General features: G+C 45.9%; 1 protein-coding gene across 2 annotated transcripts in view; it reads right to left on the bottom strand.

Annotated features, from left to right (window-relative positions):
* Positions 1–1,256: 1,256 nt before the first annotated feature.
* QSOX2 (quiescin sulfhydryl oxidase 2) overlaps positions 1,257–14,264 on the bottom strand; it is a 28,349-nt gene continuing 15,341 nt past the window's right edge. For both annotated transcript variants that reach the window (XM_079961310.1, XM_079961309.1), the window contains exons 8-12: positions 12,795–12,924; positions 9,509–9,631; positions 7,919–8,069; positions 4,440–4,628; positions 1,257–1,990 (exon numbers count right to left, since the gene is read on the bottom strand). In XM_079961310.1, coding sequence (XP_079817436.1) covers positions 1,497–1,990; positions 4,440–4,628; positions 7,919–8,069; positions 9,509–9,631; positions 12,795–12,924 — 1,087 coding nt within the window. In that variant the 3' untranslated portion in view covers positions 1,257–1,496. The remainder of the gene's footprint in view (positions 1,991–4,439; positions 4,629–7,918; positions 8,070–9,508; positions 9,632–12,794; positions 12,925–14,264) is intronic.

The raw sequence follows: 14,264 nt of genomic DNA, 5'->3' as shown, positions 1-14,264 counted from the left end.
AGCTATGTATATGCTCCTTCAGAAGGAATGTAATCCCATCAACAGCAGGCAACCTCCCACCCATGCTATTTAGGGAACCACCCCATAACAGTGCCTCAGTCTTATTGGGATAAAGCTTCAGTTTGTTGGCTCTCCTACAGCATATTACTGAAGCAAGGTAACAGACCAGCACATCCACTGCCACACCTGCAGATGTAAAGGAGAGCAGAGCTGTGTGTCATTGGCATATTGCTGACAACCTACTCAAAATAACACCACAGTCTACTCTGCTCAATTGAGAAATTCCTCATCTTGCCCAGTAGCTCCAAGAGTGGATAGGTCAGCCTCAAGTTGCTGGACCTTCTCTTCCAGCAAGGCAACCAGCTTGCACTTGCTACTAGTGTACTTTTGCACGTTCTCCAGCAGGAAGACAAACATGGCACAGGTGTTGCAGGTCACTGCAGCAGCTCCCTCACTCTCCATGTCTCTTGGTTCTACACACACCATGAGACAGCACTCTGGGCTTCCCCCTTAAACTCTCCCACTAAACACCCTCACAAACACCCTGTCCATGAGCTCCCAGAAGCTGCAGTTAAGCAGAACTGCTGCTGGCTGCTAACTCCTCTTCCAACTTACTGCCTCCTTCAGCCTGTCTTCTTCTCAGCAGTGGCCACAGCCCCTCAGACCATGTGCTCTAGGAGAGCACACAGCCACAGCCACAAACTCACAATCAAGCTTCCAAACAGCTCAGACAAGCAACCAGCCTTAATCCAAAAGAAACAAGCTCACACTCTTCAGTCTCCTCCAATCCCCCGCCATACGTCCCTATTTACAAGACTTGATCACGAACTCCCAGAGGCTGTAATCAGCAAAAGAAAATTATCTTTTAAATAATATATTTTAGATGTTTTTGGCTTTTCACATTTCATCCATGTTGTTTTAATTTGTGGATGTCACCTAGAATCCCAGTCTGGGGAAAACTTGGGATATAAATAGAAGAAGAAGAAGAAGAAGAAGAAGAAGAAGAAGAAGAAGAAGAAGAAGAAGAAGAAGAAAATTCTATTATTATTTATAGTACTTTCTCAAGCTGCTGCCCCCGGCTGCCCCATCATTCCAGTGTGATCCATGTTTCCAAAGGGCTGAGCATTCCACCTGGGGCAAGCTGGATTAGCAAGCCTCCCCACAGCAGAGTATTCAGGAAATATTTTTGAAACCTGTTTCAAAAACAAACTCCCTACACTTCAAGAAACCAAGGTGTGCAAGACCAGCGGAAACACTTTAATGTCTGAAACACTTTAATGTCTGTGTGATGTGTGTGTTTGGCAGTTACAGGCACATGTTTCAAATCCAGTCCATCCCACAACAGGGAACTCCAGGAAGAGCAGTAGATGAACACTTGGAAGGAGGGAAAGCCCTTTCCCAGAACAAGAAATACTGCTTTTTGAGAAGAAGAAAAAATCCCTGATCAAAAACCTTAAAGCTGCAGGCCAAGAGAGAAACCGGGGCTTCCTTCTGGCCTAAACATATGGACGGGGATGCCACAATTTCCGGCGCTTGGACCTCATCCGGAAAAAAAAGTACATGATCATCAGGAAGAAAGAGGATGCAATGTAAAGGACAATGCAGAGGCTCATGTCGACACTGGAGAACCCTAGCCCCAGGAAGGAGACAGCTGGCTTTATTTCCTCCTTGGCCAAAGGCTTGTTTTGGTCTTTGGCTAGTAATATGTCCAATACGTGAGACTCAGGATCCAGCTGTCGTTCCAGATTAGGGATCCATTCTTCATTCTTTCTGACGTTTTTCTTATGGGAGTTTTCGTCTCCCTCTTCTTTGGATCCCTCCTCAGTGTAGGTGTAGAGAATGTTGTCACTGCTGTAGTGACGCTTCAAGAACTGAAGGACTTGGGCTTCATTCCAGGCATGCAGGCCATTTCTTTTTTCGTGGCAAAGAGGGCAAATGTCTGGTGTCGGCCACTGGAGCTTAGGGAATTTTGGGTCTTCGTTCAAGCCGCCTGTCAAGAAGGGGTAGAGAATTAGTTCAGGAGCAATGCATGAATCACAGAATCATATAATTGTAGAGTTGGAAGGGACCCGAAAGGCCATCTATCCCAACCCCCTGCAATGAAGAAATTGCAACTAAAGTATTCATGTCGGGACCACATAACACCGGTTCTGAGAGATCTGCACTGGCTCCCAGTACGTTTCCGAGCACGATTCAAAGTGTTGGTGCTGACCTTTAAAGCCCTAAACGGCCTCGGTCCTGTATACCTGAAGGGGCGTCTCCACCCCCATCGTTCAGCCCGGACACTGAGATCCAGCACCGAGGGCCTTCTGGCGGTTCCCTCATTGCGAGAAGTGAGGCTACAGGGAACCAGACAGAGGGCCTTCTCGGTAGTGGCGCCCACCCTGTGGAACGCCCTCCCATCAGATGTCAAAGAGATAAAGAATTACCTGACATTCAGAAGACATCTTAAGGCAGCCCTGTTCAGGGAAGTTTTTAATATGTAATGCTGTACTGTTTTTAACACTGATTGGGAGCCGCCCAGAGTGGCTGGGGAAACTCAGCCAGATGGGCGGGGTATAAATAATAAATTATTTATTATTATTATTATTATTATTATTATTATTATTATTATTATTATGTCAGATGGACGGATTACAAACCAAAGAATTAAAAAAGTGAATTTGCTTTACAAATCACTTGTCAAACTGCCAATATAATAATACTGTTAATACAAATCTTTGGTGCAATGACGTTTGGAAGGCTGCAGACAGTTCTGGTGGGCTCACTTTAAAAGGGAGATGGAAAACAATCAAGGAGATGGAGTGACTCCCTTATGAAGCAAATGGAGAAATGGGGAGGGCTCTTGTGCTTGGATCCTGCTTGCACATTTCCCATTGGGCCAACAGGTTGGCCACTGTGAGGACAAGATGCTGGACTAGATGGGCCACTGGCCTGATCCAGCAGGCTCTTCTTATGTCTTTATGTTGTTTATAATCAAAGTTCCATTTTTGGAGCTATGGCTTTCACTCTTTAATACTTGGTGTCCACACAAGTGGGCCCTGCAGTCCAATGGTGCTGCTTGGAATGCCTCTTGTTCAAAGTTCCAGTCTGCCATTCTGTTTCCCAGGACACTTCTTACCATTCTCAGTTTGGAGGAACAGATTGCCATGGTTTGTTAGACCACAGCTTCCTGTGACAGCTTGAATTGGGAAATTCTGGTTTAAGCATGGTATACAGACCAGGCATAGTTACGTTTGTGGGTCAGTTAGAATTACTGGATGAATAAATATGTTAATATAAGAACATAAGAACATAGAACATGGCCTGCTGGATCAGGCCAATGGCCCATCTGGGACAGCATCCTGTTCTTACAGGAGCTGAACAGTTCCCTGTGGGAAGTCAGGAATCAGGAACCAAGTGCAAAGACCCTCTCCCCTCCCATGGTTTTCAACAACTGAGATTTCAGAGGCACTGCTGTCTCTTACTGTGGACAGAGTATAGCCACTGTGACTGGTGAAATTGTCTAATCCTCTCTTAAAGCTATCCAAGTTGATGGCTGTCATTGCCTCCTTCGGGAGCAAGTTCTGTAGAAGTACCGTATTTTTCGCCCTATAGGACGCACTTTTTCCCCTCCAAAAATGAAGGTGCGCACCAACCCCTCTCGCTCTCCAGGCTTCAGGAAGCTATCCGCAAGTCTTGCAAGCCCGGCAGGAGGTCCCGCGGGCTCGCAAGGTTTGCGGGCAGCAGCCTGCAGGCCACAAGCTCGGGGGATAGCGGGGAGCCGGAGCGCCGCCACCCCGCTATTCCCCGACCTGATCTGGAGGCTGGCGGGGGGGGGGGGGGGAGAAGCAAGCTTGCTTCTCTCCCCCGCCAGCCCCACAAGCTCGGGGGATAGCGGGGAGGCGGAGTGCCACCACCCCGCTATTCCCGGACCTGGTCTGGAGGCTGGCGGGGGGGGAGGAGAAGCAAGCTTGCTTCTCCCCCCCGCCAGCCCCACAAACTCGGGGGACAGCAGGGCAAGCCGCTGCCCCACAGAGGCTAGAGAGGCTGTCCCTGAAGGCAGAAGAGGGAGACCGAGCGCTCCATCTCCCTCTTCTAGCTTGGGGATGGCTGCGCAAACCTGGGGGGGGGGAAATTTTCCTTGATTTCCCCCCCAAAAAACTAGGTGCGTCCTATGGGCCGGTGCGTCCTATAGGGCGAAAAATACGGTACTTTCTTTTCTCTCTACTAATCCTTCCGACACCAGATGTCCATGAGTTCTAGCATCAGGAGAGAGGGAGAAATATTACAAACTCTTATCATGTTGCTTCTTACTTGTCTTTTCTCTAAACTAAAAGACCCAAACACTGCAACCTTTCCTCATGGAGGAGTCACTCCACCCCCTTGATCATTTGGGTTCCCCTTTTCTGAAAGCCCAAGGAGAGACTGGTCATCTTGTCCCAGTTCTGCTTTCACACCTGCCAGACGGGCGTTCACAACGTTGTGCTTCTCCCAGAGCCACAGCACGGCCTCATCCAGGGTATTCACATCCTTCAGTGACTCCTCAGCCATCTCTTCAAAGTGCTGAGAGCACGCTCGGCACCCAAAGAAATCCCGAATGTACTTCCTCAGGACCTGCAGAACCACCTGGGGGTTGCCTTCAAAACCTGCAATGAGAGGTAGAAAGCCAGCAAGGCTGAATCAAAACCAAATTCTAAAACAAGCGGTGCCCATCAACATCCCCCATTGCATTTGGGCTGATTCACCTGCAGCTCAATAGAAATGGGACTACAGGGTGATTTGTCATCCATCATGAAGGAGGACTTGGAAATGTGTGGAATGTGTTGGCAATGATCAGACAAAGTCCACAGATTCAAAAAGGAACACAAGATATAGATTACATTAACATTTTCAAATATTTTTAAATAATTGGTTGTGAAATTTGAGAGATGCCTTAAGCTAGACAATTAAGGGAAGAGTTTTGGGTGGGTGGGTGTCACACACATACACACACAAAAATATTTTTTTCATTTTAAAATTATTTTTCTTAGCCTTGCTCTGCTTCTCCAGGACCTCCACCTTCTGCAGGAGTCTATTCCACTGTCAAGTGGCTCCTGCCATAAGAAAGTTACTCCTAATGTTGACTTGGAATCTCCTTTCTTTTAATTTCTCCTCATTAGCTAATGCCATAGAAAACAGAATCAGGATTCAAGATGACCGTAACTGTTTGGAGAACTGGGTCCAAAGTAACAGAATAAATTTTAATAGGGACAAACTTCAGATTCTGTACTTAGGTGGGAAGAACCAGCTGCACAAATATCAGATGGGGGACACCCGGCTTGCTAGTAGTACATGTGAAAAGGATCTAGGGGTCCTAGTATGAGCCAACAGTGTGATGCAGCAGCAGCAGCAAAAAAAAGCTAAGGCTATTCTAAGCTGAATCGACAGAAATATAGGATCCAGATCAAGGGAAGTCATAGTACCACTCTATTCTGCCTTGGGTCAGACCCCACCTGGAGTCCTGTGTCCAGGTCTGAGTGCCACAATTTAAGAAGGATATTGGAAATCTAAAGCATTTGCAACAGAGGGCGACCAAGATGATCAAGGGTCTGGAAACCAAGCCTTAAGAGGAACAGTTGAAGGAGGTGGGTATGTTTAGCCTGGAAAAGAGGAGACTGAGAGGAGATATGATAACCATCTTCAAATATCTAAAAGGCTCTCATATGGACAATGGAGCAAGCTTGATTTCTCCTGCTCTGAAGGGCAGGACTTGAACCAATCGATTCAAGTCACAAGAACTTGACTAAACAAGGAAGAACTTTCCAATAGTAAGAGCTGTTTGACATTGGAACAGACTCCTTTGAGAAATGATAAACTCTCCTTTGGACGTTTTTAAGCAGAGGTTGGATGGCCATCTGTCAGAGGACCTGTCTGTGATGCTTTGGTGGAGGATCCTGCATTGCAGGGGGTTGGACTAGATGACCCTCAGCATCCTTTCCAACTCTATGATACTATGATTCATTTAAATCCATTGGATTGGGTCCTACCCTGTGGAGCACAGAATCATAGAACAAGGAGGAATACAGAATCATAGCAGCAAAGAATTGTAGAATTGAAAGGGACTCCCAACTGTCATCCAGTCCCCGGTCTAACACCCTGCAAAGTGGGAATCACAACTAATGCATCCCCGACAGGTGGCCAAATTCTTATTCGAAACTGCCAATGAAGGAGAGTCCACTGCTTTCTGAGGGAGTTCAAAATCTCTCCACAGAGCTGTTTTGCAGTAAGATTTGCAGAAGGATCTTGGGCAGCAAAGCACAGGGCTGGCTCATCTGGATAAATATGGGTGAATTATTCAGAGGGGATTGCTTAGATCACCATTTCTCCGCACCACTCTTGAGGGGTTTAAGACAGACGGAAAGACTCCACGAAAAAGGCTCCTTCCTTTGACCAGGCGAGGGATGCATCTTGTGTAAACAGCTGCCGTCACCCGCCCCCAAACTGCTGCGATTCAGGGTAACCCTAATCTTTAAAGTGGGCAAGTCCCATCAAAGCCCACCTGCGGCTGGCAGGATTAGGGGGAGAATCCGGCTTTTTAGTAGATGGGATTTAAAAGCAAGCAATAAGGGGGGGGAACACCTCCCAAGACCTAATCCGGCCGCCTGACCCAATTCTTTTGCCGTAAGAAGCGATAAAAAAATGTGGCCTGGTTTCAACGGACGGCAAAGTATGTGGAAGACACACAGAGACATGCAGACCTTCAACTTTCAACCTTCATCTGGAATGGAAGAGTTGGCAAAGGAAATTCAATATGGACAAATGTCAGGTTCTGCACTTAGGCAAGAATAACCAGGTGCACAAATAAAGCATGCGGGACATCTGGTTTGACAGCAGTACATGTGAGAAAGATTTAGCAGTCCTGATACGAGCCAAAAGTGTGATGCAGCAGCAAAAAAACTAATGCTATTCTACACTGCATCAATAGTAGAGTTTCAATCAATGAAAGTAATAGTACTATTCTGACTTGGTCAGACCCCACCTGGAGTCTTGTGTCCACTTAAGGGCACCACAATTTAAGATATGGAGAAGCTGGAATTTGTGGAAACAAGGACTTATGAGGAACAGTGAAGGGAGCTGGGGATGCTTAGCTTGGAGGACAGGAAACTTAAAGAATATATGATAGCCATCTTCAAATATCTAAAGGATGTCACACAAATATGGAGCAAGCTTCTTTTCTGCTGCTCTGCAGGGGAGGACCCAAACCAGCACATTCAAATGGCAAGAAAGGAGATTCTGACTAGAGGACCTTTCTGACAGTAAGAGCTGTTTGACAGTGGAATGGTCTCCCTTGGAAGGTGGAGGACTCTTCTTCATTGCGAGTTTTTAAATAGATGTTGGATGGCCATATGCCATGGATGCTTTCATTAAGATTCCTGTTGGGCGGGGGGAGGTTGAACTAGATGGCCCTTGGTGTCCCTTCCATCTCTACAATTCTACAGTTCTATGATGCTGAATTGCAGCTCTAGCCTGTCATACACTCCTCATCTTTTTATGACGCAGCCTTTTCTGCGACTGAGCCAAATGTTTTTGCAAACATGCTCATCACACAAAGACAGCACTTAGGCAGCTCCCTTACTTTGCTCCTGTGCAAACAAGTGATCCAGCTTTCAGTGCATGGTTGCAAGAAGCAGGGAGGCCAGTGCTTTCCCCAGAACCCCAACACTTTCTGTTGCACTTGAGCTGACTGCTTCTAACTGCAGTGCATGCCCAAAGGATGCCAGACCCGCTCCCCCACTCCTAAAATCAGCCTTCCTCTAACTGGTGCCTTCCAGAGAGGCTTTGGACTACAGCTCCCATCAGCCCCAGTCAGCAATGATGCTGAGGCTGATGAGAGTGGTAGTGCAAAGCATCCCTGGAGAGCTGCCTTAGACTCTCAGAGGGACCAGCCATCTCCTACCTGTGTGGAGCAGGACCTGTGGCCGGACAGCCGCCTGGACAGTCAGCATATGAAAGAGCTTCCAGAAGGAGCAAGGGTATCCCCGCAGCTCTGCCCGGCTGCCCTGGCACCCGACCCACTGGATGCGGCTGGGCAGGAACAGCCCAGAGATCTAGAAAGAGCCAGTATGTGTTAAACAAAACTACCAGTATCATCATGTCATTATATAAATCTTTGGAAGACAGTGCGCAGTTCTGATTACCTCAACTCAAAAATGGGATTACAGATTTGGAAAAAGTTTGGAAAAGGCCAACCAAAATGATAAAGGGGGTGGTACATGTTCCCAAGGAGGAAAGGTTGCACTGTTTGGGACTTCTTAATCTAGAGAAAAGGTTTGTTAAGAGGCAACATGAAAGTTTTTCTACCTCTCACAACACCAGAACTCATGGACATCCAATGAAGCTGAATGCTGGAAGATTCAGAACAGATAAAACAAGGTCCTATTTGACTGTAGAATTCTTTCCCACATGAGGCACTGAGGACCACCAACTTGGATGCTTTTAAAAGAGGATTCAACAAATTCATGGAGGGGAGAGTTATCAATGGCTACTAGCCAGGATGGTTATGCGCTGCCCTCCACAGTCAGAGGCAGCAATGCTTCAGAATCCCAGTTTCTGGAAACCGCAAGAGGGGAGACTGCTCTTGTGCTCAAATCCTGGTATCCCACAGGCAACTGTTGGGCCACTATGAGAACAGGAAGCAGAGCTAGATCGGCCACTGGCCTGATCCAGCAGGCTCTTATTATGTTCATAAACACCTGGACAAGCTGGGATTATTGTAACTGACTGTCTTTTCAGCATCTCTTTGAAAGGCTCTAAACACCACCACCACCACCAATATCAGCAATAGTGACAAGACCTGTAGATGATTCTGCCAGGAGACCATGATGGACATGTACAATCACCAGGGCAAATTGCTTTGAGGTTTTCTTTCCATAAACAGTGAACTACAAATTTTCTAACCAAAATAAATAAAAATATCAGGCACTGGGAGGTGGTTACACCTCTCTACACCAGATTGCTGGAATTGGAAGTGGGGCGACTGTGCCCATGGTCCAGCTTGAGGGCTTTCAAAGTAGTACCTGGATGACCATTCTGAGCACAGGATGCTGGCCTAGAGGGGCCTTTGGTCTGATTGAATGCAATTAACAAGTTAGAGGGTGTGCAGAGGAGGGCAAGGAGGAGGATCAAGAGCTAGTTGAAACCAAGCCTTAAAAAGGAACAGTTGTGGGAGGTGGGTACGTTTATCCTAGAGGGGACAGAGAGTTGAGATCACAGTCAGCTTCAAATGTCTGACAGGCTGTCACAAGGAAAATGGAGCAAGCTTGTTTTTTGCTGCTTCAGAGGGGATGACTACATGACCCTACATGATTCTTCCAACTCTACAATTCTATGATCCAACTGCCAGGCATTATGGGACACACAGCTCACAAGAACTGTTGAAAATGCTCTTTGTGAAGCAAAGTTGTCAGGCAGCAGTGCATTGGATCACACAACTCCATCCCACATTTGCTATAGCAGCCATTTATGCCAAGAGCTAGTTGGGGCTTACCCGCATCTTGTTGTTGAGCAGATCAAGGATGGCATCATACGGGATTTTGTCCAGTGGGAGGCTGAGTAGCCACACTTGCAAGGTCTCCAGCAACTTCATCACGGGCTGCTGGCCAGGAAACAGCTGCATGAAAGATGAGAAGGTTAACCACATCTTAGAAATTTATTCTCACAGACGGACACTGTCCGCCATCTTTGCTCCTTCTATGAAGATTAAACAGAATTGGAAAAAGTGGTGATGGAAGGCAGCGCAAGCATGATTCATGCATTGTAAAAAGCGGCAAAAAAGCAGCCCTGCTTACTTTTTACACTAGGAGAGGCAAAACAAGAAGCTGTTCCTTCAAGTAATGAATAATAATTTATGGAACTTGGTGCCTCAAGGTGCAGTGATGACCAGTGTCTTTATTTCTGTCTAAGAAAAATATTTATCTTATTTATTTCCTAAAATTTATACACCACTTGAGTGCAAAAAAACCACCCCACCCTAAAGATAAACCAAGAAAATCAATAGTTTAAAACCTACAAAAAAATAAAATAATAAAACAGATTAAAATCCACACATTCTAAGCATCTTGGTAGGCTTGTCTAAACAAGAATATTTTTAGCAGGTGCTGAAAACAATAGAGTGGAGACACCTGCTTGATATCAATAGGCATGGAGTGAGTGACAAAGCATAGCTGCTGCCACACTAAATGATCGAGTTCTGACAAAAGCAGAACAGGTATTATGTAATAATGCTAGTTCTGCCAACTGAAGCAGTTAAGTGGCCCCATGTCATAAAAGAATGCCAAGTCATTTTTAAAGTGTCTGGAGGTTCTACTTCTCATTGAAATCTCCAATTATGTGTTATTTTCTCTATTATTGCTCTGTTCTATAGCAAGTGGTACCAAGTGTCCAGTGTAAGGTTCAGGGCTGTTTCCCATTGAGTAGCAGTGACTATTCAAGCTGCCAAGACAAATTCTTCTGACAATATATCTACATTAGTATCCTCAAAAAGATTCAGTCTCATTAATTTTGGATCAAGCTGATCCAGAAACCCCTGAGTGGTAAACAAGTGGGTTGCTCCACTTTTCCTTTACCCACCAGGAACCCCTGCTGCACCCATGATTGTGCACCAGGTTTTGTGGAAATCCTAAGGTCAGGCAGCACCTCCTCTTCCTGCTGAACTTTTGGCACTTAGTGAAGACTTATTTATTCTAGCAGAATTTTTAGCTGTATTCTGATTTTATAGTTTTAACCTATTTTTAGCCTTACTGTATTGGGTTTCTTAGATTGATTGCTGCAATGTGGGGCTTCCCTTGTGCTTGATCCAGAGGCTGCAGTCAGTGCAGAACACTGCAGCATGATTGCTGACAGGAGTGAGGACTTGTCAGCATATAACACCCCCGCTCAGAGATCTGCACTGGCTGTCCATTTGCTACCGGGTGAAGTTGAAGGGATTTCCATTAGTATACAAAGCCCTTAACCTCTTGGGACCAGTTTACCTTTGAGATCATCTTGGCCCACATGGGGCCGCTTGACTGCTTCAGTTGGAACTGGACTTGATTATTAGATAATGATCTTCCATTATAAAATGAAACTTTACAGCAACAACAAAGAGAAAGGAAGAAGGCAAAGAATCAGTTTGATCCTCTTCCCTGTATGTGAAATAAGGAGAGACAGCTTTCAGGCAGCAAAATTCACACCAGATTCCCCACACAAATCTCAAAGAGCACTCAGAAGGCTTCTCAGAGGGAGCAGAAAGGAGCTCAGGTCTTAGGAAGCAGAGTTGCTGCAAGCAGCATTAGCAGCCAAGGAGCTAATCCTGCAATAATCAAAATCCGAAGCCTGAACACTGAGCAAAGATCCCAGCGACTTAGCGATGCTCTGAGTGCTATTCTTTAGAAAAAGCAAGTACAGTATAAGACACCCAGTAATCTGGCATCAGCCCAGCTGTTTTCACACTGAGATATTTAGGCTCAACAAAATGGAGTTAAAATCTTAGGGATAGGGGAGGATAAAGCCCAGGTCACATCAACAGAATGCAGGCTGCAATTCCTTCAGCTCTATTGGGAGAGAAAGACATGTAGTCTTGATTTCAGAAAATGAATGTCTGGATTTTTCATAGAATCATAGAGCTGTAGAGTTGGAAGGGACCCCAAGGATCATCTAGTCCAACCCCCTGCAATGCAGGAATCACAACTAAAGCATCCCTAACAAATGGCCATTCAACCTCTGCTTAAAAACCTCCAAGGAAAGAGAGACCACCACCTCCTGAGGGAGTTCAAACCATTGTCAAACAGCTCTCACTATCAGAAAGTTCTTCCTAATATTGATTGAAATCTCCTTTCTTGCAATTTGAATCTGTTGGTTCAGGTCCTAACCTCCAGAGCAGGAGAAATAAAGCTTGATGTCATGGACTGGTTGGACACAGAAGAATGGTAGGAAGAACCACTGGAGCCTGGGGGGTGATGGTTGGAAAACCATGAGTGGTCAGAGGGAGACTAGGAAGAGAAGGTGTCAGAAGCTGAAGAGGTGACAGGCTTAGTGAGCAGGGAGAGTCTGTGGCAGAGAGAAGTCCAGAAACAGAGACAGAAGCTGAAACAGGAGGGTGGTAGGAGAGAGGCTAAGAGGCAGAGAAGAGTCAGGCTGCTGAAGAGTCATGGGTGTCTCCCCCTCCTGCTGTGACAAACTCCCTACCCGCCAGTCTCTCAGAACCAGAAGAGGAATGAACCAGGAGTAGCAAAGACAGGCACGCAGGCACAGTCATCTATTGCTGTGAAAAAATTCTGGAGAGGAGACATAGGTGGCTGTGGGGAGGCAGGGGCCTTAAGTCTCAGCAACTAATTCATGGGGCAAGACCTAGAGGTATAAGTTCCTGTGCTCATTAGGCCTGACATTTTGCCAAGTCTGTGCAGATCCTCTTCTTGCTAATAAAGAGTTAACTACAACATGAACAGTGTGATTTACTGCTGGCTCGCTCCTGCCAGTTGCTCCATCTTCCACGTGACAGCCCTATAGATATTTGAAGATGGCTCTCATATCATATCCTGTAATCTGCTTTATAAAGAAGCCATTTTCCACAACTTTTTTGATTTGCTGCTTTTGCAAGGCAGCAACAAGCAGCCTTGGTTTTAATTTGACCTTTGCGATGGGCTGCAGGGTTGGTGGCTATTAATTCTTCTCCTCCACATAAACACATCAAAGTTTACTTTATTGGATGTTTACTCCGGCTGATGCAGAGTCCTCCATGGGGCCAGATTTATGGTGCTCTTACCAAATGCAATAAAAAAATCAGAAACGTTTACCTTGGCAAACAGTGTAACAACATCCTTGAAGGTCTTCAGCTTGGCTCCTTCCAGAGTCTTATGAGTGGCGAGCTCGATCCTGAGCAAGTAATGCAATCCGGACTCAAGGTCAGCCATGTACAACTTGGATCTGGAAAACAGGCAACACACATGGTGAATGGGAATTTTAAAAGGGGAAGATGAGTTGGTTTGCCAGAAAGAAAGAAAAAGCACTGGAGAACTGACATTACCAACATGTCAAAAAGAGGGTTTATCCTTAGCAGTCTGTGCTCTGAGGTTACTGTATTTTCCCAGAAGTAGCCAATATGTGCTAAGATTCATTCCTTGCCTCAGAAGTGGGGGTCTTCCCCTCTGGAGCAGCAGAAACTGTCTTCCATGTGACAGCACATTAGGTATTTGAAGAGGGCAATCAAATCTCTTCTCAGTCACCTCTCCTATATGGTAAACATACCCAGCTCCCTAAACAATTGCACATAAGGCTTGGTTTCCAGACCCTTGATCATCTTGGTCACCCTCCTCTGCATGCATTCCAGCTTGTCAATATCCTTCTTAAATTGTGGCACCCAGAACAGGACACAGTACTCCAGGTGTGGTATGACCAAGGCACAATACAGAGGTACTATTACTTCCCTTGCTCTGAATACTATTCTACAGTTGATGCAGCCTAGAATTGTATTAGCTTTTTTTGCTGCTGCATCACTGTTGGCCCATGTTAAACTTGTGGTCTACAGCATTCTTGGATGGTTTGTGTATACCTGCTTGCTTCAGAGGGCTGATCTCAATGGACAGAAGATTTGCCAGGGCGTAAACTGCTTCTTTCACCACAAGCCTCCTGTTGGGTTACTCAGCTGCTCAGAGATGTCCACATTCCTCAAGGCTGGACATGGTCCAGACAGATATTAGGGGTTTTTTAGTGGCTTTTGAAATGTCAGAGTTTCAAAACTTTTGCTGGGGGTCATCCAAGCAAAAGCAAATATCATGGAAATGCTTTCACAATAACCTGGCTCTTAGGCAGAGTTCTGAAATGGTGATGTGCCCACATCTGCTGCAGGTGCATGAGCAAAGGGGCCACCACCTGCAAGACCTTTCCACTTCATTTCAGTATCAGGCATGCAGAATCACTCTCCCTCTCTCTCTCACACACACATGCCTGGGGGAGATCTGCACACCCCAGGCCCTTTTGTATGCTGCATCTCGGGGCAAATACTGACACTACCTCCTCCCTTGCAATAAACAAAGCATGTTAGCAGCAAGTCTTCCTCCCCCCCCCCCCAAAAAAAGTTGGATTATACAAAACTTTGGTGTGACCACATTTGCAACACTGTAGATAGTTCTGATGGCCTCAAAAAGGTTATTGTAAAACTGGAAAAGGTTCAGAAAAGGGCAACCAAAATTCTCAAGGGGATGGATTGACTCTCTTATGAGGAAAAGTTGCAGTGTTTGGGACTTTTTAGAGAAAAGAAAAGTAAA

This window comes from Podarcis cretensis (genome assembly GCF_951804945.1).
Source record: "Podarcis cretensis genome assembly, chromosome: Z".
Taxonomy (NCBI): domain Eukaryota; kingdom Metazoa; phylum Chordata; class Lepidosauria; order Squamata; family Lacertidae; genus Podarcis; species Podarcis cretensis.
The sequence above is the reverse complement of the archived record's forward strand: the minus strand, read 5'-3'. Positions and strand labels throughout refer to the sequence as shown.